General features: G+C 43.3%; 1 protein-coding gene across 1 annotated transcript in view; it reads right to left on the reverse strand.

The window, feature by feature from the left end:
* Positions 1 to 25921, reverse strand: part of LOC126094926 (juvenile hormone esterase-like) — a 54211-nt gene that overhangs the window by 12706 nt on the left and 15584 nt on the right. The window contains exons 4-7 of the mRNA XM_049909572.1: positions 21308 to 21493; positions 18223 to 18422; positions 12925 to 13087; positions 10705 to 10874 (exon numbers count right to left, since the gene is read on the reverse strand). Of these exons, the coding sequence (XP_049765529.1) occupies positions 10705 to 10874; positions 12925 to 13087; positions 18223 to 18422; positions 21308 to 21493 (719 nt within the window). The remainder of the gene's footprint in view (positions 1 to 10704; positions 10875 to 12924; positions 13088 to 18222; positions 18423 to 21307; positions 21494 to 25921) is intronic.

Here is a 25921-nt window from a genome sequence, read left to right on the forward strand (position 1 = left end):
CACTATCAATTGGTAATGGCGCTTTTCTAGGTCGTAGCAACTGACGTAGCTGAAGGCTATGCTAACTATCGTCTCGGCAAATGAGAGCGTATTTGTCAGGGTAGCATCGCTAGCCAAGTCGGCTGGACAACTGGGGCGAGTGCTAGGACGTCTCTCTAGACCTGCCGTGTGGCGGCGCTCGGTCTGCTATCACTGACAGTGGCGACACGCGGGACCAACGTATACTAGCGGACCGCGGCCGATTTAAAAGGCTACCACCTAGCAAGTGTAGTGTCTGGCGGTGACATCACAAAATCTCTCTCTCTAGAAGATACAGTGCGACGAAATGCGTACTTAACTACGAAATTCAAAACCACTGGATGCTGTCTATTTCTACACACCGTTATAGGAACAGCAGGTTGGCGTTTATGGTTATTTATTGGCTAGGGCTATTTTTCTTCTATCGTTGCCGCACTTATGATTGACTTTTTATTCTTATTTACTTCCATATTACTCTACCTTCCTATCACGAACCGCTCTTGGAGAATTTCCCTGTCCCAATGTTTTCTGAATTTTTCAAAGACTCTCACGATCTTTTCAATTTTGGCTTACTGTGCGTCAGTAGTAGGCAACGATCAGAATTCATTTCTGTATCTCTCATTTCGTCTCATCATAATGATATCATGTAGTCTCTTTGACGTATTTATCTGTCTCTTAGAGTTCTCATCTGATTTCTAGAGTGTGGTGCTTGCTGAAATTACTCTGCGCAAGAAAGTATAACTTTTTCGAGGCCTGTAATTGTCACCCATTGTGACGCATCAGTTTGAAATTTCGTTTAAAGATGCCTGAAGTATTCATCTGTAATAGGATAAAGGCATGCCGCCCTGCGACCCGAAACCTCGGCTGGGAGACGTTTCAAACAGCAAGGTGTCGTTGCATGTGAAAGAGGCCGCAGCTAGAAGTTCACGTGAGGTTTTTATCTTCATATTGTTCGGTATTATTCGTTGCGATTGGTCGGTGCTGGCGTCACACGACATCTTTTCAAGTCGATTATTGATTCCTTCACTCAGTTTTTTTTTTTTTATTATTACAGAGGGTAACCATCCCTCTGACCGAACACGCTGCGCTACGTGCCGGCTGCCCCTAAAGCATCCGGTCACAGTCGTCATCGCAAACTGCACGGACTGTCCAAGCATGCCTCCGTCAGACTCAAATTCTCAATTCATCCACACACTGCTAATGTAGTATCCCTGACCATTATTCTCATCATTCACGGCATTTCGCCGATTCCTGTAAGAATCGGCTAAATGGCACGAGTAATGAGAATAATGTAGGGCGTGGATAAGTTGAGAATTTGGTTTCGATGGGAGGCGTGGTAGGGTAGTTCGTGCAGCGGCGATGACCACTATGTCCGAGTGGCTTAGTGGTCAGAGCGTCTGCCTGGTAAGGAGGAGACCGAGGTTCGAATCATGCCCCAGCACAAATTTTCAACTTTCCTTCTTGATTTAATTAAATTCCCTCTCCGAGCCACTGTCTTTAATTCCCTTGTGTCTTAATTCATGGTCACTGCTGGATCAAAATGTTTTTTCGGACATGTCCGAACCAAAAGATAACACACAATATATACAGGGTGTTACAAAAAGGTACGGCCAAACGTTCAGGAAACATTCCTCACACACAAAGAAAGAAAATATGTTATGTGGACATGTGTCCGGAAACACTTAATTTCCATGTTAGAGCTCATTTTATTACTTCTCTTCAAATCACATTAATCATGGAATGGAAACACACAGCAACATAACGTACCAGCGTGACTTCAAACACTTTGTTACAGGAAATGTTCAAAATGTCCTCCGTTAGCGAGGATACATGCATCCACCCTCCGTCGCATGGAATCCCTGATGCCGTCCACAATACGAGCACGAAGAGTCTCTACATTTGGTACCGGAGTTGCGTAGACAAAAGCTTTCAAATGCCCTCATAAATGAAAGTCAAGAGGTTTGAGGTCAAGAGAGCGTGGGGGCCATGGAATTGGTCCGCCTCTACCAATCCATCGGTCACCGAATCTGTTGTTGAGAAGCGTACGAACAGTTCGACTGAAATGTGGAGGAGCTCCATCGTGCATGAACCACATGTTGTGTCGTACTTGTAAAGGCACATGTTGTAGCAGCACAGGTAGAGTATCCCGTATGAAATCATGATAACGTGCTCCATTGAGCGTAGGTGGAAGAACATGGGGCCCAATCAAGTCATCACCAACAATGCCTGCCCAAACGTTCACAGAAAATCGGTGTTGATGACGTGATTGCACAATTGCGTACGGATTCTCGTCAGCCCACACATGTTGATTGTTAAAAATTACAATTTGGTCACGTTGGAGTACATACTGACGAAACTAAAATCAGCTCTGGCATGGAAATTAAGCGTTTCCGGACACACGTCCTCATAACATCTTTTCTTTATTTGTGTGTGAGGAACGTTTCCTGAAAGTTTGGCCGTACCTTTTTGTAACACCCTGTATATATATATATATATAGGCTTAATGATGTCACATTGTCCACATTGTTACCAAATCTAACTTCACTGCAGTTCTGGCCAAAGCCATCGTGAACGCGACACACGATGTAAACGTCATCACACACCCTCTTACCCACATTTCAACCCTTCTTTTGACGCCTCTTTGCTGAGGTAGTGAAATCACACATCACACATCCGTGTAATATTTCGGAAAAAATCTATGTTTCTTTCAATTAAAATTTTTGTGGTGATTACAGCAACTGAGCGATGTGTATGATACTGCCCACCGCCATGCGCCTAATATCTGGAAGAGGTGATATTAATGACATTTATACGAACTAGCAGGAGGATAGTGGAAGACAATGTCTTATTGAGAAGTTACCTCAGAAGAAGCTGGAAGACTTCGATGATTCTAAGAAATAAGACAATAATTCTGAGGATATCTCGACAAGTAATGGTGATCGAATCGAGGAAACTACCACCAAGTAAAAAGAAACTTACGGGATAATAGTACAAGCTTTTTTCAAGCTGCTAAAGAAGGTAGTTTGCTCTTTTTTTCTCTCGACAGCTGACTTTTATTTAGGTTTCTGTTATTAGTTGATTTGGTATAAATATGTGTCATATGTCTGCATGTGCTATTATCACCTACAAATAGTATTTTATTTTCCTAAATTTCGTATATTTAGTCAAAGCCCTTTACGGTTATTTCAGACACTTTTCAGTGGTTTTCAGTAAGTTTTCTAAAGTATCTATGAGTTGGTCTTTAAATTCAACACATGTAATATAATATAGGAAAACCACGATGTCTAATTGCTCAGTTGGAAAGGTATGAAGCAGTTACTCCTAATTTCAACTAGTCCTCGATGTTATTAATAGGACAGGTGGGATTAGGAAAAGGTTTTTTTGAAATTTACCGTATCCAAAGTACCACGTGAGACGTAACGTACTTTCAGTAAGAGAAGTTTTGGAAGACAATTGATTCTAGGAAGTTAATGAAGTAGGACGTGCAAATAAAGATTCTCAAGGGGTGACAATCCAATTAATTTTCTTTCTTTTTGTCTCGTCAACTTGCCAGTGTGTTGACGACATTTCTGACAAAAGTACCTGCCTCTCGGCGTTGCGCAGCAGCACTGCAGACGAAATCAGGGATGTATCTACTGACACCGTGGAATATCCTGGTAAACATACGTGACTGTGCTCGAAGGACGTTGGTAGACAACTGCCGTGGTGAGGGCTACGAAGATTGGGTGCTGAAGATTGTTGCTTAATCGCTTCCCCCAGAAAAGCCAAGCGGGAGGAGAAATTATCATGGGAAAAAGAACTGCCTACAAGGGGGTACTTAAAATGTGCGGTATCGGCCGCCATCCAGTCGGCCTCACCTTCAAATTCGCGAGCAGCCAGTTATGCCTCTGCGTTTCCTACAGCCGCCAACGCGGTACGTGGGGGCCGCCACAAACGATGACACCGCTGCCAATTAGATGCAAGCATCTCCTCTCCGGAGCTCCAGCTCCAGTGAACTCTCGTTCACATACCCCATTTTGTGTGTTTGCAAGTTGAATAACATTTACGTACTTTCCTAGTGGCGAGGGCTTTACATCCGAATAGGCATTGTTTTGGACAGTCACAGATTTATAATTTTTTTTGGATCTGTATATGTTTCAACATTCAAAGCTACTGCTAGCAACTGACGCTGCTATTACAGCAACCAACTTATGTATTATTTTTACTGCTTGATATTGTATGCAGACTAATTTAATATCTAAAAACTCTGTTCACGCACGGCATCTGTTCCTCGCTCCTGTATTCAATAAAGAACCACATAGTGTGGAAATGAGAACATAACAAAATGAAGCTGGAAAGCGAATGACAACAAGCAGCTGCGTAATACACAAGCATTATTGCTTCATCTGCCTTGAGGACCCCCCCATGAACCATGGACCTTGCCGTTGGTGGGGAGGCTTGCGTGCCTCAGCGATACAGATAGCCGTACCGTAGGTACAACCACAACGGAGGGGTATCTGTTGAGAGGCCAGACAAACGTGTGGTTCCTGAAGAGGGGCAGCAGCCTTTTCAGTAGTTGCAAGGGCAACAGTCTGGATGATTGACTGATCTGGCCTTGTAACAATAACCAAAACGGCCTTGCTGTGCTGGTACTGCGAACGGCTGAAAGCAAGGGGAAACTACGGCCGTAATTTTTCCCGGTGGCATGCAGCTTTACTGTATGATTAAATGATGATGGCGTCCTCTTGGGTAAAATATTCCGGAGGTAAAATAGTCCCCTATTCGGATCTCCGGGCGGGGACTACTCAAGAGGATGTCGTTATCAGGAGAAAGAAAACTGGCGTTCTATGAATCGGAGCGTGGAATGTCAGATCCCTTAATCGGGCAGGTAGGTTAGAAAATTTAAAAAGGGAAATGGATAGGTTAAAGTTAGATATAGTGGGAATTAGTGAAGTACGGTGGCAGGAGGAACAAGACTTCTGGTCAGGTGACTACAGGGTTATAAACACAAAGTCAAATAGGGGTAATGCAGGAGTAGGTTTAATAATGAATAGGAAAATAGGAATGCGGGTAAGCTACTACAAACAGCATAGTGAACGCATTATTGTGGCCAAGATAGATACGAAGCCCACACCTACTACAGTAGTACAAGTTTATATGCCAACTAGCTCTCCAGATGACGAAGAAATTGAAGAAATGTATGATGAAATAAAAGAAATTATTCAGATAGTGAAGGGATACGAAAATTTAATAGTCATGGGTGACTGGAATTCGAGTGTAGGAAAAGGGAGAGAAGGAAACGTAGTAGGTGAATATGGATTGGGGCTAAGAAATGAAAGAGGAAGCCGCCTGGTAGAATTTTGCACAGAGCACAACTTAATCATAGCTAACACTTGGTTTAAGAATCATGATAGAAGGTTGTATACATGGAAGAACCCTGGAGATACTAAAAGGTATCAGATAGATTATATAATGGTAAGACAGAGATTTAGGAACCAAGTTTTAAATTGTAAGACATTTCCAGGGGCAGATGTGGACTCTGACCACAATCTATTGGTTATGACCTGTAGATTAAAACTGAAGAAACTGCAAAAAGGTGGGAATTTAAGGAGATGGGACCTGGATAAACTGAAAGAACCAGAGGTTGTACAGAGTTTCAGGGACAGCATAAGGGAACAATTGACAGGAATGGGGGAAAGAAATACAGTAGAAGAAGAATGGGTAGCTTTGAGGGATGAAATAGTGAAGGCAGCAGAGAATCAAGTAGGTAAAAAGACGAGGGCTAGTAGAAATCCCTGGGTAACAGAAGAAATATTGAATTTAATTGATGAAAGGAGAAAATATAAAAATGCAGTAAATGAAGCAGGCAAAAAGGAATACAAACGTATCAAAAATGAGATCGACAGGAAATGCAAAATGGCTAAGCTGGGATGGCTAGAGGACAAATGTAAGGATGTGGAGGCTTATCTCACTAGGGGTAAGATAGATACTGCCTACAGGAAAATTAAAGAGACCTTTGGAGATAAGAGAACCACTTGTATGAACATCAAGAGCTCAGATGGAAACCCAGTTCTAAGCAAAGAAGGGAAAGCAGAAAGGTGGAAGGAGTACAAGGGCGATGTACTTGAGGACAATATTATGGAAATGGAAGAGGATGTAGATGAAGATGAAATGGGAGATACGATACTGCGTGAAGAGTTTGACAGAGCACTGAAAGACCTGAGTCGAAACAAGGCCCCTGGAGTAGACAACATTCCATTGGAACTACTGACGGCCTTGGGAGAGCCAGTCCTGACAAAACTCTACCATCTGGTGAGCAAGATGTATGAAACAGGCGAAATACCCTCAGACTTCAAGAAAAATATAATAATTCCAATCCCAAAGAAAGCAGGTGTTGACAGATGTGAAAATTACCGAACAATCAGTTTAATAAGCCACAGCTGCAAAATACTAACACGAATTCTTTACAGACGAATGGAAAAACTAGTAGAAGCCGACCTCGGGGAAGATCAGTTTGGATTCCGTAGAAATGTTGGAACACGTGAGGCAATACTGACCTTAAGACTTATCTTAGAAGCTAGATTAAGGAAAGGCAAACCTACGTTTCTAGCATTTGTAGACTTAGAGAAAGCTTTTGACAATGTTGACTGGAATACTCTCTTTCAAATACTAAAGGTGGCAGGGGTAAAATACAGGGAGCGAAAGGCTATTTACAATTTGTACAGAAACCAGATGGCAGTTATAAGAGTCGAGGGACATGAAAGGGAAGCAGTGGTTGGGAAGGGAGTAAGACAGGGTTGTAGCCTCTCCCCGATGTTATTCAATCTGTATATTGAGCAAGCAGTAAAGGAAACAAAAGAAAAATTCGGAGTAGGTATTAAAATCCATGGAGAAGAAATAAAAACTTTGAGGTTCGCCGATGACATTGTAATTCTGTCAGAGACAGCAGAGGACTTGGAAGAGCAGTTGAACGGAATGTTCAGTGGCTTGAAGGGAGGATATAAGATGAACATCAACAAAAGCAAAACAAGGATAATGGAATGTAGCCAAATTAAGTCGGGTGATGTTGAGGGTATTAGATTAGGAAATGAGACACTTAAAGTAGTAAAGGAGTTTTGCTATTTGGGGAGCAAAATAACTGATGATGGTCGAAGTAGAGAGGATATAAAATGTAGACTGGCAATGGCAAGGAAAGCGTTTCTGAAGAAGAGAAATTTGTTAACATCGAGTATAGATTTAAGTGTGAGGAAGTCATTTCTGAAAGTATTTGTATGGAGTGTAGCCATGTATGGAAGTGAAACATGGACAGTAAATAGTTTGGACAAGAAGAGAATAGAAGCTTTCGAAATGTGGTGCTACAGAAGAATGCTGAAGATTAGATGGGTAGATCACATAACTAATGAGGAAGTATTGAATAGGATTGGGGAGAAGAGAAGTTTATGGCACAACTTGACCAGAAGAAGGGATCGGTTGGTAGGACATGTTCTGAGGCATCAAGGGATCACCAATTTAGTATTGGAGGGCAGCGTGGAGGATAAAAATCGTAGGGGGAGACCAAGAGATGAATACACTAAGCAGATTCAGAAGGATGTAGGTTGCAGTAGGTACTGGGAGATGAAGAAGCTTGCACAGGATAGAGTAGCATGGAGAGCTGCATCAAACCAGTCTCAGGACTGAAGACCACAAGAACAACAACTGCCTTGAGGAAACTGTAAAGGGGCAGGAGTGGTGTCGAAAGAGACGAGAATGAATGGATGATACTAAAGGAGAACAGAACAGAAAGAACTGAAGATACTAAGTTTGAAAGATAAGGAATTCCTGATCCACACTCTTCTCGTTGAATATAATGAATTGGATGTAGTATGAGGAAATTTCCTCATTTCAAGAGCCAGTCTGCTGAGATAATAATAAGAGTGGTGAAAATACAATAAAACCCAGGGGAACTAATAGTAACTATAGAGTTAGAAATTATGTACAGTCTATACATCGAAGAATCAATGATCGAAATACGTGGCACTCAGTAAGTGATGCAATACTTTTTTTCTGAAAGTATTTTGGTTTTATTCTTGATTTCTATACACCTCATTATTCCCCGCTCTACTGGCTACGGACCGCTATTTTTGAACAGAATGAAATTTCCGATCACTGCGTTGCCTTTACGCCACTTAAGTGGGAGGGCCTGTATTCCCTCATGGTAACACTCTACCCGTCAACCTCGGAGCCAACAGAGAGGTCCAGTTGAGCAGCGAGGTGTTTCGCTGTGATCCGTCCATCACGTCGTATGAGAGTGTCCGCACGTTCCAACGTTGAAGCAGTCACAGGTGTGTGTGGCCGGCCTGCGTGCAGGAGATCGCACAGGCTTGAGCGACCCTGCTGCGGCGATGACAGACACATCGTCCAGCGATTCATCGTGATGTTGTTCACCGCCAGGTCTCCGTAGACATTCCGCACGGGCCTCTTAATATTAGCGATGCTCTGGTTTTCCACCAACAGAAACACAGTAACAGCTCTCTGCTTGGAACGCACCTGCGTTACGGAAAGTATTTTGAAGTCTACATATAGCGACGCCACATATCGGAAACTCTAGAGGCTGAAGCGGGAATATTCTAGGACGTCCAACAGTAAATTCAACACTTTTCAACCGATGTTTCCCGAGAAAAAATGGGTTGAATTACTTATTGAACTTCCCTTGTACAAGAAAGGTCCAAGAGTAGGAATTAAAATTTTAGGTCAAGGGATGTGAGTGTTAAGATTCGATAATACTTTGCTATCCTCACTGAAAATGAGGACGAATTTTCGGGACCGGTTCAGAGGAATGGTATAATGGGCACAAAATATGGACTGCGAGTAAACGGAAGATAGACGAAACTAATGAGTAGTTTTGGAAATAGGATGCATGGTAATTTACATATCGAAATTGGTGACATATAAGTAGATCAAGAAAAGGATTTCTGCAACCTAGGAAGCAAATTCAGACAGACAGAGCAAGGAGTAGACCAAAGGCATACTAGCTCAGGCAAAGAGAGCATTTTTGACGTAAGAAATTCTATGAGTATCAAACAACGGTTTAATTTGAGGAGGAGAGAATATCCATCTGGAGCAATGCATTGTATGAAAGTGACTCTTGCATTGTGGAAAAACCAGATAAAAGATAATCGAAGCGTTTGAGATTTGGTGCTATAGAGATAAGGAAAGAGGAGCTTCTCCGCAGAATCGGCAAGGAAAGGGATATAGAAGAAAGAAAGAGATAATGGGACAGGTGTTGAGACATCACGGAATACCTTCCATGACACCAGAGAGAGAGATATGTAGGTTTGTAGATATAAGGAAAAACAGAGACTGCAATATATCAAACAAATAATTAAGGACGATGGCTGCAAGCGCTACTCTGATATGAAGATGCCGGCACAGAAGCAAATTTGTGGTGGCCCGCATCAAACCAGACAGAAGAATAAGAAGGTACACTTTCTCTCCCTTAATATTCAGACAAGATGCCGTGAACTTTCATCCAATTCCATCATGCAAGTCTGACGCACACCGTGCATCGGTGCTCAGCAGAAGAATTCTACAGCTACGATGGTCCGTATGGGATCCAAACTCAAATGTTCAAATGTGTTTGAATTCCTAAGGGACCAAACTGCTGATGTCATCAGTCCCAAGACTTACACACTACTTGAACTAACTAATGCTAAGAACAACGCCCAGGAAAGTCTGACCTTCGGCGGGAGGAGCCGCGCAATCCATAACATGGCGCCTCTAGCCGCGCGGCCACCTCGTGCGGCGGGATGCAAACAGGGCGGGGTGTTGTAGTGGAGTGGAACCGGACTGATATACTGGAGAATGACGATTTAATTTAATCGCTAAAGGCAAATGCTGGGTAAGTGCCTACACAAAAGAGACGACCAATCACCTTCCCTCTCCCTCGCAGTACTAGCTTGAAATGTGTGAAATCTTATGGGACTTAACTCTTAAGGTCATCAGACCCTAAGCTTACACACTACTTAACCTAAATTATTCTAAGGACAAACACACACACCCTGCCCGAGGGAGGACTCGAACCTCCGCCGGGACCAGCCGCACAGTCCTTGACTGCAGCGCCCAAGACCGCTCGGCTAATCCCGCGCGGCTACTAGCTTGAGCTCCGTCTCTAATGACCAAGTTGTCCTTTCTTTCTTACTACCGCCCAAAAGTTAAACATAACTGAGAAGTGAGACAAAATGTGATATACAGGATATCGGCCGCTCGGGTATACTGTACGGCCTGCAGAGATTATTTTTTTGTTTTTATTTAAGCGAATTTTTATGATGTCCACAAATTGCAGCACCTTCTAAGCTTTTCACGCTAATTAAGGCCATATAAACATGGTCTTTTCCAAATGTACTTCTGACGAAAAAGCAATTCTGGTAGCCGAAGTTTTTGTTTGTAAGCAAGAAGCAAAATACTAACTTTCATAAATGTAGCTTTAAAAATACTTTTATAATTCATTAATAACGATATTTTTTTAAAAAAAAAGCTTTTACCCATTATTTCACCCCCATAGGTTAAATTTGCAAAAATCCTGAAACACATATTTTTTTATTTCCGACCAAGAAACCAAACACCAATATTCGTAGCTCTGCCTTAATTTTAAAAAATACCATTCTAAAGGACGCATATAATATAAGTATGTTTTATGAAAAAAATGTGATTATAGCAGGGATCACTTACGTCACTGATTGCTTGTGACTTGTTCACACTGAACCCTTCGGATCCGAAGTAAAACTCCTCGACCCGTTTGGCAGCCTCAATTCGTTCCTCCTCTGTGGGAAAAGGAATTTGGTCGGCCACCGACTGCAGGAAATTCTCAGCAGCTTCTGACCCGTTCGTAAATATCGCAACTGTAACAAATGCAACAACAAACAAATCGAGTGGAAATAAGACTCTTTGTATTCAGCGCCATTTTTATAACACGTACTGGTGTTTATTATAAAGTATGATTACTTTCAAATATTCTGCTTCTATGGTACGCGGCCGAACTGAGAAGATGTTGTCGCGGTCAGTCGGGACTGTAATTACGACATCACATACCACTTTCTTCCGGCCACGACAACGGCTGCGAGAAACTGCCAGGTTCACAACGAGACGGCTTACTGTGGTTTTCCAAGGATGCGGTGATGACTTTGAAGAAGGCATACTGTGTCATATGGAAGGGAATCCGCAACTATCCTAAACATCGCCTGTGACATGCGCTGTTGTAGAGCTCATGGTTCAGTCTTCGTCTCCGTAGTGCGTGTACCGTGAAGCGGGGTATTCGAAAGCAAGCACTTTAATTCCCAGTCGAAATTTCTGTACGTTGTAACATTATAATAGAGATATATGTATTTAAATTATTTCCTTCATGTACTATAAATACTTTATTTCGATTTTCTCGTAAACCTTAAAAAAATATTCATGTGTGCAAAGAAAGCTTATTGTCTGCGTAGATAATAATGCAAATAACTACAATTTATACTATGTCAGTGCTGGTTATGGAAATGTTAGGGATACCCATCGAAGTATAAAAACGCACTGTGCAGCGGCGTTTCTTGACGCGAGTGATGTGACGTCAGAACCCGTGAGCTGCACAAGCAATTGTCTGCGGACTCTGACGTCATCAGAAGCGCGAGTTGCGTGCTAAGTCAGTGTGATGAGAAGTTTTAATCAGCGGCATTCAGCTCCATTCACATCAAGATCCTGCCTCCCCCCCCCCCCCCCCCACCTTACCAACGTCCCAAGTCATTGTCACCAATTAGGTCACATGTACATTCCTGTTATTGAAACAACCCGAGCGTCGATTGTTCGCGAAAAGAAGCAAATCTATCAGAATTAATTTTGAAAACAGGAGTAAAAGTGTTTTTCAGTGCGCTTCACTCTTGAGATAAATACTGTTAAAAGCAAATTTGTTCTTGCAGATGAAAAGTACATTCATTTATGTGAAAGTAAATTAATCCCATTCACTTCAAACTGAAGATGTTATTTAAGAAAGCAATTATTCATACTTGCTAATTTTACGTAAACATGTGATGTTGTTTTGTGGGTTGGCCTGGTTCGTATTTCGGCGTTGCTGTTGTGTTGGTACTCAGTGGTAGCTCCTTTATTTAAATAATTCTAAAGTCAATTGAAATTTCCTTTCGTGTTTCATCGCCATTTCCCAAGTCAGAAAACGTGAGTGAACGCTGCTGTGAGGTTGCGCAACAGCCTTCAGTTAGTCAGTATGAGAGTTATTTATTCCTGATTCATTTCATTGTGTGTTTAATAAAGAGTGTAGTAATAACTGAAATTTTTCTCCTTATTATTTCGTGACTTTTGGTACTGCAAACGCGTGTGTATTCTTCCGTTGCCGCATGCATCCGAAGAATTCCTTACTCATTACTGTCCGCAATTTTAATTATTTAGTCAACAGACAAGCTCCAATTAGGCTGGCGACCGTTTTCTTCATTTATTCGAAAAGTATTAGTAAAGTTTATTGTTTTATGTCCCGAGTACCACGGCGCGCCTTTTCGTTGGAACAATACGTGAATGACTGCACAGTTTTTGACAACTGAACTACGTTTAACTGGAATTAGAGTAGTCACAACAATTCGTTCTCAGAGATAACTTGTTGTAAACCTCTCCCTCTCTAATCGGCGTTACATTTTCACATTTTCCCTCGGAACGGACAGGCTTTACAAATTTTACTTTCTGTTAGTCACACGTGAACACTGTCAAATATATTTTCGCAAAATGGGGACGTTACAAGTTGACATTGAGATAAAAAATATTCCTTGATTTATACAGTCATGAAGGTTATTTACTTGCTCTTTAGGACTGAGACCCACTTGAGAACTTCTTACACATCAAACTTGGAGTTGTGGCTGGAACAGCTCTATATCGGAAGATCTGGAAAATAAAAGGACAAGAAATACTTACGAAAGGCGAACAAACTGGCTTCCCCCGATGTGACGCCGACCATGAAGGGCACCCTGTTGTAGCGGCCCTCACTCAGGCTGACTTCGGGAAGTTCGGTGATGACCGCAGAGTCGGACGGTGCCTCTACCACTGGAGCGAAGGCTATCATACCTGGAGACCCATCCTGCGGAAGATCCGAAGTATGCACCATTAGCAATCCGAAATTTTTACTTTTCAGGATGTTACTGAGCTATTAGTGCGTGTGAAGAATCTACCAAGCTGTCTACAAATTCTGGATGAACCACAAAAAAAACCGATAAATCGAGAAAACATAAAGTAATTGAGACGTAGATTGATTATATACCTGCAATATCACAGCAGCACAAAATAACAAAATGCCAACCAATGGCGTTGTAAATTGTGTTAGTTAAGCCGTGTGGTTATAATTAAAGTGCAGCTGTGGGCTCCATTTAAACGAGACTTATGCAGTTGTACACATTTAGTTTCAGGTGGTTACTAACGATTATAATGAGCATCTACAAATACGACATACGTATGTCAACGTCTGAAAAAACAGCAATTTTAATTTTTTTATGTTCAATTCAAAGGTATTTATAACCAGTTACGAATTTCAAAAATGTACTGAAAATCGTGACAGTGGTGACTCTTTACCCTGTTCATGACGTCAGCAGAGTCAGTTTGAATGATCTGCTTGGTTTCCGTCTAGTTTAAATACGAAAATTCCATGAAATTTGAAATTTGTTACTTTCGTGAGTATACGCAAATAGATATATGTAGAAAATATGTGCGTTGCAAATAAATATGTATGTTGTGAATGCCCTCCTCTCACCGTACAGGGTGTCTCATTTATCTTGACCACCCTAAATAACTGTTTGTCCAGAAGCAAATTACAAAATTTTTCAAGGAACTGTTCTTTAGCCGTCAGGGTGACATAAATCAGCATAATTGCTTTCGTTGTAGCTTTGTTTTTTACAAAGATATGTACAGCGGTATGACTTTTTTAAACGGCACCCTGTATTTTTTATTCGGTAATTCAATTCCTCTTCTAAAGACCTATTCAAAAATGTATCACAGTATAGCATTCACTGAAACACAACGTTTTTAATTACATAACACAACATTGACGTTGACGCTCCCAGCGCTTAGTGCAGGTACTAGGGGTAATGGAACACACCCATGCGCTGGCGTTGACAGAGGACAAATGTAAACAAGTAGAATGCACACCTGTCATTGCGTCAATTATCGTCAGATGAAGGGTTGTGTCAGTAGAATGTACACCACCAAAGAAAAGGTAGAAATGCTACTCACGGAGGTTCGAGTCCTCCCTCGGGCATGGGTGTGTGTGTGTTGTTCTCAGTGTAAGTTAGTTTAAGTAGTGTGTAAGTTTAGGAACCGATGACCTTATCAGTTTGGTCCCTTAGGAATTCACACACATTTGAATTTATTTATTTTTAATTATTTATTTATTTTTTGCTACTCATCTGTAGGGAATGTAAGTTAGCAGAGCAGTAATTGCAATACTGCTCCCTTACGTACGGGTATATTTAGTACAGTAGTATAGTCCCTTTAAATAATCTTGTGTAGAGTAGGCACACAGTAAAGGGTGTCCTTCCTATAAACTGCATCGACATAACGTTTCTTTTATTGTTGTTGAAGGTAGGCGAAATGCTACACGGGCAGCGGAATTGTACACATAGCGATATCCTGACAAGAACCAGCCTTCCCGACGGATGTTGTCTCGTCTTGTTGCGGCCCTTCTGGACACGGGAAGTTTCACCCCCCGCCAACGCAATCGTCGTAGCACTCGCACAGGCGAAAGTGCCAAAGTTACTGTTCTCGCTTCTGTTGCTATGAATCCACATGTGAGCGCACGACAGCTTTAACACGAAATTTGCATTCCTAAAACCAGTGTACATCGTATTCTTATACGGCACTGGTTCCATCCTTACCATGTACACCTACATCAAGAATTGCATGGGAATGATTTCCAGGGTCGTGTACAGTTCCGTCAGTGGGCGCAGCAGCAAATCCTCGCCAACCCGAAGTTCTTTTCCAGTGTTCTATTTACCGATGAATGTTCCTTCTCAAACAAAGGACAGGTAAATACAAGGAACATGCATTATTGGTCCAGCGACAACCCACGACGACTTGGACAGGTGGAACACCAGCGTCAATGAAGAGTTAACGTCTGCTGTGGGATGCTTGGTGTTAAAATTATTGGTTCTTATTTCATCAGTGGTAGTCTAAACGGCACAGCGTATGCCAACTCCATCAGAAGAATTCTTCTTCCTCTTCTGGATGTAGTGCCGCTAAGAACCAGAATGCTTATGTGGTATCAACACGATGGATGTCCGACACAGGATGCCTTGCGAGCACGTCGTGTTCTGAACCGAAAGTATCCTGCCAGATGGATTGGTCAACGAGTGCACCAGTGTGTCGGTATTGCTTTTGGGCAATGGTACTGGAGAGTCAAAGTCAATTTTGTGTTATGTTTTTAGTTGGTTTTCATTTGTTTTCTGACAACTCCAGCAAGTGGACGAGTTTATGATCCCAGGCTCAAAGTCACTGTTGTGTTATGTAATTAATAACATTGTGTTTCAGTGAATGGTACACTGTGATGCATTTTTGAATAGGTCTTTAAGAGAGGAAATAAATTACCGAATAAAAAATACAGGGTGTCATTTAAAAAAGTCATACCGCTGTTCATATCTTTGTAAAAAACAAAGCTACAACGAAGTCAATCATGCTGATTGATGTCCCCCTGACGGCTAAAGAATATTTCCTTGAAAAATTTTGTAATTTGCTTCTGGACAAACAGTTATTTAGGGTGGTCAAGATAAATGGAACACCCTGTATATCACTCTACTAGATGTAAGAGGAATCATAACACAATGTCTGAATTGCATGTTTAATTTATATGAATATATGTCAGCTTTAATCCCATTATAGCCTGTTATATAAATAACATATGTGTTTTAACGCCTGTAAAGATGGTGCTTATAAGATTAATTTGTAGCTGTACTACGCTTTTTTAAAGTTGTTCTAATAACCAGTTATGTTTCATTAGATTTGTGTGTGTGAACGTCCGAAAAAGAGGAGGATATTTGTCAAAGTTCAGTGTTTTTTGTTATATTCTTTTCCAGTAGGTTTCATGAGGTAGTCGCAAACAAATAGCATACTGATAGGGCTTTGACTCGCTGAACAATAAATGATATGTCGTATCGTTTGATCTCTGTGTATAAAAGGCAATGTCCCGAATCACTGACCCATCATCGGCCAGCCGAAACCACACAGGACAGAAAGTTGAAATTTTGCGAGGAAGTTGATCTTATACTGTAGCCATGGTTTAAGAAGGAATTTTTCGAAAGTCCGCTCCTAAGGGGGTGAAACAGGGGATGAAATGTTTTTTGAAAATATGTTGCTAATGAGGGAATTTTGAAGTCTGACCTACGAAAAATGGTATTTGGTTTACTGTCAGAAATAAAGAAATATGTTTTCCAGTATTTTTGCAAATTTAACTCCAACTGGGGGTGAAACAGAGCATGAAACTTTTTTTAAAAAAAATAAATCATTGCTGAAGCCTATTATAGTATTTTAAAGCTACATCAGTGAAAATTAGAGTTTATTTCTCGGTCACCAATTAAAAAGTCTGTGTTTCAGTGTTTTTGTAAATGGAATTCCTAAGAATATGAAAAAGAGGTGAAACGTTTTACGAAATATTTCATTACGAACACACTTTCAAAGCTAAATCTATGAAAATTTGCATTTGGCTTCTCGGTTAGAAACAATAAATACGTGTGTCACTGTGTTTGGAAATTCATCCCTTATGGGGTACATAAGAGATGAAAATCTCCGAGGAAATATTTCATTATGCAGGTATTTTTAAAGCGAAATCTAAGAAAATTTCTATTTGCCTACTTTGTTAGAAATAGAAAAATATGCATTCCACTATGTTTGGAAACTCAGTTCCTAATGGAGTGAAACAGGCAGTGAAATTTTTTATTAAAACATTTCACTGTGGAAGCATTTTTAAAGCTAGCTCTACGAAAATCTGTATTTGGCTTCACGATTAGGAATGAAAGAAATACGTGTTTCACTGTTTCTGGAAATTCAACCCCTTAGAAGGTAAAGAAGGGGGTTGAAAATTTTTAAGAAACCTCTTCGAAGTAAGTCCCAATTTTCGAACACAATATACAGTATGTTGCAAAATCTTGCTGCATATCGACGTTAATGATATGGGCCTGTAATTTAGTGGATTACTTCTATTGCCTTTCTTGAATAATGGTGTGAGCTGTGCAACTTCCCAGTCTTTAATGTACGAATCTTTCGTCGAGCGCGCGGATGTATATGATTGTTAAGTATGGAGCTATTGCATCGCCATACTCTGAAAGGGACCTTAGTTGTATACAGCGTGGACTGGAAGACTTACTTTTATTAAGCTATTTAAGTTGCTTCACTACTCTGAGGATATCTAGTTCTTAGTTATTCATATTGACAGCTGTTATTGATGCGAATTATGAAATATTTACTTCATCTTCTTTGGTGAAGGAATTTCTGAAGGCTGTGTTTAGTAGCTCTGCTTTAACAGCACTGTCATGGACAGTTTTTCTATTGTTATCAAAAAGAGAAGTCTTTGGTTCTGTCTTGCCGCTAGCAGACTACATACGACCAGAATCTGCTTGGATTTTGTGCCACGTTTCGAGAAAAACTTTCATCGTGAAAACTATTATAAGCGTCTCGCATTGAAGTCCGCGCTAAAATTGGAGTTTCTGTAAGGGACCGCCGAAGTTGTGGATTTTGCGTTGGTTAAAATTTGAAATGCTTTTTTCATTGTTTCTGCAACAGTTTTCTGATCTGTTTTTGTACCTTGGGGGATCAAATCTGTCGTTTGTTAATTTATTTGGCATAAATCTCCCAGTTGCTGTCGATACTGTTGCTTTGAATTCAAGGCACATCTGGTCTATACTTATATTGTTATTTTGGAAGGAGAGCAGACTGTCTCTGAGGAAGGCGTGAAGCGAATTTTTATCTGTTTTTTTTTATAGATACATTTTTCATTTATTTTTGGAGTACGCGGGAGTTACGGTATTTAGCCTCGCTACGAGAGTCGTGTCTTCACAAACCCCTGTATCCGTTCTGACGCTCGTTATTAGCTCAGGATTATTGCTGCTAAGAGTATAAGTGTGTTTCCACAACCGTTTAGTATTCGAGTGGGCTCGTGAACTAATTGCTCGAAATAATTTTGAGAGAGCTAGGGCTGCGTTACGGCTGCAAGGTTGTTTCTGAGCAGAGACTTACGATCTGGGCCGTCGACAGGTCCTCTGGGTCGGCCGCCCTCAGGAAGGCGGCGAGGCGTTCGTCGTCCAGTGTGGCGTTGTCCCCCTGCTGCTGGAAGCCCAGGGCGGCGCCCAGCCGGTAGGCGACGTCGCGAGGGCTGGGCTGCACCGCCCACGGGGTGGAGGCGACGCCGCTCTCCATCACCGCTGCCCGGAACAGGCCTGCGGGCACGGACGCGTCCGCTGGTCGTCACCCCAGTCTCAACACCACCAGGCCGTTTACACACGGGAGGAGAACAGACACTAAGGGTAAACGATGCAACCTTATCTACGTCTAGAAAAAATATGAAGGATTTTCTTCCTTTCCTTTCTAAATGGTTGCTTGCCAATTTAATCACGCTAGTGGCTACTGCTCTACCATGACCGCCTTGATATAATCAATAAAATTCTTCTGAGTCTGTGACCCCATTGTCAGCGTGTAAAACTTCCAAATTTTCGGTCACTATTGCAGCTTGCCTTCCTCAGGGTGTTTTTTTTTCTCTAACTGCTGAATGAGAAAAGTCTGGTTCTTATACTCGTATACTGGCGGAAGAAGCTATCATCGAATTCTGATAGGCAATTGAGAATGAGGCGATGGTGTATCAGACATTATTTTTATTATACGATGCGATACGATATTGCAGTGCCTGTGTTATTCTGATTACGATGCAAAGGCAGTGCGGCGACTACAGTCGTTACGAAATAAATAAACTGAATTCGCAATTTCGGATAAAGACAACCGTCAGCTGTAGAGTGGAATGACGACAGTGAAAATTTGTGCCGGACTGGGACTAGAGCTCGGATTTCCCGCTCATCGGGAGCGGTCGCCTTACCTTTTCATTTACCTTACTGCAAGAAATCCCTAACGATACTGACAAACTACTGAAAGAGAAATTAAAACTCGAATTAGAAGAATTTTGGTGCACCGTAGAGGTTCTGTTCAAATGGTTCAAATGGCTCTGAGCACTATGGGACTCAACTGCTGTGGTCATAAGTCCCCTAGAACTTAGAACTACTTAAACCTAACTAACCTAAGGACAGCACACAACACACAGCCATCACGAGGCAGAGAAAATCCCTGACCCCGCCGGGAATCAAACCCGGGAACCCGGGTGTGGGAAGCGAGAACGCTACCGCACGACCACGAGATGCGGGCAGAGGTTCTGTAAGCAGAAATCCGTAGGTCGCCGGTTCGAACCCGACCCGGAGGAAACTTTTTTATAGCTGTAGCTCGGAAGGACAATTGACATATGAGCTGACGGTAGCCCTTCAACGGACTGAATCTTCACCTGGGCGACGGTCATCATCGTAAGGAGGCTTGACGTGCCATGACACGATTATGATTACTCGAAGAGTTAAAATGAGTAGTATGTGAATGATTGAATATTAGAACTGTATTTCATTATTTCTCACCACGATACAGTATTGAAAGTTTTGTAACACGTGGCTTTATTTTGTATTCTACGGTGACAAATAAACCATCTTGACATACGTTTTAAAAAAATGGTAAGGCGACCACTCGCGACGAGCGGGAAATCCGGGTTCGAGTCCCCGTCCGGCACTAATTTTCATTGTTGTCATATCATTCTGCAGCTGACGGTTGTCCTCATTCACAACTAAGAATTCATTTAATGCATTCTCTTTACTGGTGTTTTCATTGTTTCTTGTCATGGTGGAAATAGACGCTCCTGATTGGAGTTTACTTTAGTGCTAGCGACTGGTGGAAATAAGCGAATGGGAAACGGGCGGCAGCAGTGAGTCACACCCAACCTCTAGACGTCAGACAGTCATATCGGTACCAGACGTTGTATATCGATAGAGTATCAATCAAAACACCGATATAGTTTGCGGTATATGCTGTCGTCCGGGAGAAGCTGCGTAAAATGGAAGTAATAAGTACTACATGACCTACAGAGCACAGGAAAAAATATCTCTGAGTGTCTGTCGCGGAGAGCTAGAGTGGGGAAGTCGGTAGAGCGTTAGTTCATCGTTCCAAGGGTACTGGGATCGACCACTGGTCTGCCAGCCTTTGAACTGTAGTACATGTAAAACTGATACATGGCACAACATTTTCCTCACTTGTTAAAGGACTGTACGGAATTTATAGATGTACAGCGGTGCTGCCATCTAGCATTCAATTACTGTTCTTCTTGTTGTTTTTGTTATTATTATTACTATCAATACTTTCACGAGTGTGATGCAATTGTTCCTTCATTCTTCTGTTACGATTCTTTGTGTTTATTCTGTGAAACTAGAAATGTGCCCTATAGGTTTGATACTTTCAAGTAAACGAAGCAAAAGCTATAAATTCCGAACAGTCCTTTTACATGTCAGGAACATATTGTGCCACATAATAGTTTTACGCTTACTACAGAACAAAAACTAGCGAGGGATCCTTTTTACGACGAAATAACTCTCTTACGACTTCCCCGCATGAGCTCCACACAGCAAACGCTCACAACTGTGCTTTATTTGTGCTCCGTAGGTCATGTGGTGCTTATTACTTACCGCTTACTCACACCCTCCTGTACGGCAGCACATTGCACGAACTGTATTCTATCGAGATGCAACGTTCGGAACCCATCTCAGTGTCTGACATCTGAAGGTTTACGTGTCAGCGCTGTTTGCTTGCTGCCTAGTGTTCGGCTGAGGCGTGCCAGTATATCCGGGGCCGCTGTGATTTCCTGCGACTGTGTGTGTGTCTGGGTCTGTCTGTCCTGCTTTTGTGTGTGTGTGTGTGTGTGTGTGTGTGTGTGTGTGTGTGTGTGTGTGTATGTGTGTGTGTGTGTGTGTGTTTGTTTGTATGTGCGTGTGTTGCTCGCGTGAGCTGGAGGTCCGTAGTGCTGTTACTGCTGGCAGCCAAGTCGGTACACGCCCCCTCATTTCTGTTGGTTATTTCTATCACCCCTCTAATCTTCCCCTTGATCTAACACTATAAAACTGATATTCTAGCACAGCGATACTCAAAGTATCGCCTATCTACGCTATTCTCTCACTTGCGATGCAGTTTAGTAAGAGGAGAGACGTCTTTCCAAGCCCTAAATAACTGTACATTTTAACACTCTTACCTTCGGCTTTTGGCGAGAGGAACAGGAATGACGATGAGGCACCACCAGCGCTCTCCCCGAAGATGGTGACCTTGGTGGGGTCACCACCAAAGGCCGCGATGTTCCTCTGTACCCACTGCAGCGCCAGCAGCTGGTCCTTGAGGCCCGCGTTCCCCGGGATGTCGTCGTTCTGCAGGCTCAGGAACCCTGCGACAGGTGGACAAGATGATCTCCTGTCGTTCAAAGCGTGGATGAACTTTAACCTCATCCCTCCAGATGTTTTCCAGTGTGTCCACAATGAGCCTACCAGACAAAGGCTTGGTGTGGCAAAACTGAATACTATGCACTCATTCAATACGGAAGGCGGTTCAGATCCCTCCATTAGAGACGTTTAAAGTAAATTCCGGGTGCAATACAAGTGCTGAACATCCACCAACTGAGGCGTAGCGCCGTACACCGATCCTGCCTTTGAGGCTGTTAAGTGGGAGATGTGTCTCAGAACTGGATAGTGACAGATGGTGACGCTTTTTTTTTTTTTTTTATTAATGTGTGTGTAGTGTGGACTGAAGAGATCAGCCTTGATGACTTATTCTTCTAGGATGGGATGTAAGGATAAAAGGAAAACACTTTATTAATTACGCATTCAGTTAGGCTTGGGCACGCAATGGGTCCTTTAGCCTACTGTCTTTGGTGATGTCTATCTCCTGTGGAGGGTGAAATGTGTCAAGGCTGTTATGTGGGACTGCTTCCTCGTGTTATGACAGATTGTCTATGGGGGGTGAAACGTTATTGACTTCGGTACGCGATACTTGTGCCATCTTGCAGGGTTTACCGTTCCTACCGATTGTAACTGTCGAACTTCGTCCCTAAGGGCATCGATCTTGTCAAAAACTCGTAGAGCCTTGTCATGGACCTTCTCTTGTATAGTGGTCTCGTGGAGTGCGGTGCGGATGTCGACGTTTCTTGTCCACCATGGAGCTCCTGTGATCCACCGATAGCAAATGTTTTGCAGCGCTTGGAGTTTGTTGTAGTTGGAGACGCACGTAGTTCCCCACGAGGTGGAGCCATACAACATTGTGGGTTCCACCGTTGCCTTATGCAATTGGAGTTCAGTCTTAGGGTTGAGATCCTTACTCTTCAGGAACGGAATCAACGACCTGGCCATCTTCTGGGCTGCCGTCTTCTTGTCGTCAATATGCTGCGTAAAGAGTAATTTTCTGTCAAGGTAGACACCGAGATACTTCACTCCCGGTGACCATGGGATAAATTGGTCAGCTATTTGGAGTCTGTCGTTCAGAACTGGTTTCCTCCGTGTGAACAGAACTGCTGCCGTCTTCATCGGGTTGATCGTTATCTTATTTTGCAGCGCCCAGCGTTCCATTACAGCAAGTTGCCGTTGCATCCTAGCGATTAGCTGGTCCAAGTGTCGTCCAGTTGTCAGAAAGGCCGTATCGTCCGCATAAAAACTCGCCGTAACAAGGGGGACCGTTGGGATGTCATTTATATATAAGTTGAAAAGTAGAGGCGAAATGACAGAGCCCTGCGGAATTCCTGCGGAGATCAGTTTCATTTCGGAGTTTTTATCGTCGACTCGGACATATAGTTTTCTGTCCTGCAGTTAGCTGTCTATGAGTCTAATGTAACAATCCGCAATAGGGGTAGTGCGATGCAGTTTGACGATAAGGTTGGGCCGCCACACCTTATCGTAAGCTTTTTCGATGTCAAGGAAGACACCAATCGTGAAGTGCTGCTTGTTGTATCCTTCTTGTATCCGTTCGGTGATCCGTAGAAGTTGAAGTTCGGCAGATAACTTGTCCTTGAAACCGAATTGTTCGGGTCGTATAACATCATGCGCTGTAAGCGTGTCATGGAGCCTCTGCAACAGCACTCTCTCGAGCACCTTGCCAAGGGTCGGCAAGAGGCTAATGGGCCGGTAACTCTTGGGTTCTGCTGGGTCTTTACCTGGCTTGGGTATTGGAACTACTCGAGCCGTCTTCCATGCCGTAGGAAAATATCCTTGCAGAAGGCAGCTGTTGAGAATTCGGGTAAGGAGCACAGTTGGCTTCCTGGGCAACTGTTTCAAATCGGTGTTGCTTATGGAGTCGTTGCCCGGCGCATTATTCCGAGTCTTCCGGATAATTTTACGGATCTCTGCTGGTGTGGTGAGTTGTGGGCGGCTCTGCACAGGCGCAGCACGAAGAGCAGTCCATTCTGCTGTAACGACGGCGTCCTGTTCTTGCAGGCGGACGTCGTTCACGGGGGTCGCTGGTGTAGACATCTGTTCTTGGTAAGTCGTAGCATACAGCTCTGCCTGGGCGAGTTCGTCATAGAGGAGGCCATCTGGTCCTCTGATGGCTCGTTTAGGTGGCCGCTGGTGTCGTATGTTCTTGACTACCTGCCATTCGTTCTTGGTTCGAAGTAAGAATTCATCCATCTTATCTTCCCAGACCTGCTGTCGCCACTCGGCCACTCTCCTGTGCAGTTCTCGTGTTAAGACGTGTGTTTCCCGTCGATCGATCGGGTTTCTATAGCGGAGCCAACGTCGCCTGCTCCTGTTTCTCTGTGTCTTCAGTTCTTGGAGTAGAGGCGGGAACTCGTCGAAAGCTACTACAGGGTAGACCGTGTGAGTAGTTGCCCTCCGTTTGGCTACCTTTATCTTCTGCGTCAAAGTTTGTACCGCGATGTCGATGGCTTCCGGTGTTGAAACGTCCTGCGTCGGGCAGATATTGTTGTCAAGATACGTCCGAAATTGACCCCAGTTCAGAGTTTGTGAGGTTGGGGGTGGAAGGTTGGCCGTTGCGTTTTCCACTATACTGATAACAGGTCGGTGGTCAGACGAAAGATCGTCGACGGTGCGGAGCTGGAGGTTCGTCTCAATATTTTTGATGACAGCAATATCTAGGACGTCTGCTTCTTGCCGATCGACGTAAGGAATCCGTGTGGGCTCTCGTGGGCCATGGACTGTGATGCCCAGTTCTTCTTCCATCGCAATCAAAGTTCGTCCACGAGGGTTCGTACGCCGGGAATTCCACGCGACGTGCTTGCTATTAAGGTCACCTCCTAGGAAGATTTTGTCAAAATTGGTGAAGATACTCCGTAGGTCGTCTGGCTCCAGGGTTTTTCCGGGGCTGTTGTACGCCGCAATGAAAGTGATGTTGCCTGCCGCCGATCGAACCGTTACTGCTGTTGCCTCCAGATGTTGGAGGTGTGGTAGTGTTTCATGATGGTGCCGCAGTTCCCTTTTAAGCAGAACTGCGGTCCCTCCACCTCGTTGGCCTTGTCTGTCCGTTCTATAGACGTACATGTTACGAAATCTGAGCTCAGTTGTTGGACGAAGGTGCGTCTCCGATACAAGTGCGATGTCGATTTTGTGACGTTGTAAAAATTCAGTGAATTCTGTTTTCTTGTGTTTCATTCCGTTGGCGTTCCATATACAGATTTTCAGGTTTCTCGTGGTCCCAGGGCGATCCATCTTAAGGTGTTCCAAAGGCCTTCAATACACTTTCGATTAAAGAAAGTATCCCCACTAGTTGTTGCTGCACGGCGGTGAGAAGTTTCGCGACATCAGAGAGCGCTGGAGCTAGAGATTGCATCAAATGAGCTGGTGAGACGTAGGTTTCCGGTTCCGGTCGGCGTGGGGATGCTGCGTGGGCGTATGAATAATGCTGGCGGTGCTGTCGAGGTGGAAGTGCTTCAGGAGGAGGCTGTGTTACTGGCTGCCGTGTCGCCGCCGGCTGTTCTTGTGGCGTTGGCTGACGGTGGGGCGGAGGGTGTGGCGTCAGCTTGGAGTTCCGTATTACACGAGTCCTCCGTTGAGAGGGCTGCGGGGAAGACCGCTGTGTGTATTTCCTGAGAAGTTCCTGGTGCTTCTGGCAGCCACGCCACGTGGCAGGATGGTCCTTTTCACAGTTAGCACATTTCGGCGGAGCCCCTCGGGGATGAGTACATGCTGAAGATCGGTGTTGCCCTCCACATCGAACGCAGCGAGCAGGCAAGCTGCAATAATTAGCTGTATGTTCGAATCGCTGGCAGTGGCGACATTGAACAGGTCCTTCTGGTCTGTTGTAGGTTTCAATAACAACTTTAGTATATAGAAGGTATTTGATGTCGTAAATCTTGTAGTTTTCCTTTTGGGCTGGCAACGTGACACAGTAAGCATCTTGAGGTCGTAATTCCTTCGTCTTGTCGTCTCGATTTTTAAACTGGTGGACGTTGATGACAGGGAAACCCTTCTCTATCAGTGCGTCTTTCAGTTCTTCCTCCGTAACTTCGGCAGGTAGACGTTTGACAACCACTTTGAGGTCCTTGTCCTCCGCGGCCTGATGTGTAAAAAAGTGGATGTCATTCGACACAAGGAAATTGATAGCCCGCCGTTGATCTTCATAGGAGTCAAAGTGATATTTGATCCTGTCTCGTTGGTAGATGGCCTTAAGACTGCCGTCAATATTCGCTTTCAGCGTCTTGTTGAGTTCCATGTAGTTCTTGGTATGGTAAATAGTAACGGGCGGGACTTTGCGTAGTAAGTTCCGGCCAGAGCCATCTGTCCCCTCTTTATCTGCTTCGGGATTGACATCACTCGTCTGGTCCATACGTTCTGGAGCATCTGTAGTATCTTCCGCCGCAATAGCCGCATAA

This window comes from Schistocerca cancellata, chromosome 8 (genome assembly GCF_023864275.1).
Source record: "Schistocerca cancellata isolate TAMUIC-IGC-003103 chromosome 8, iqSchCanc2.1, whole genome shotgun sequence".
NCBI classification, from domain to species: domain Eukaryota; kingdom Metazoa; phylum Arthropoda; class Insecta; order Orthoptera; family Acrididae; genus Schistocerca; species Schistocerca cancellata.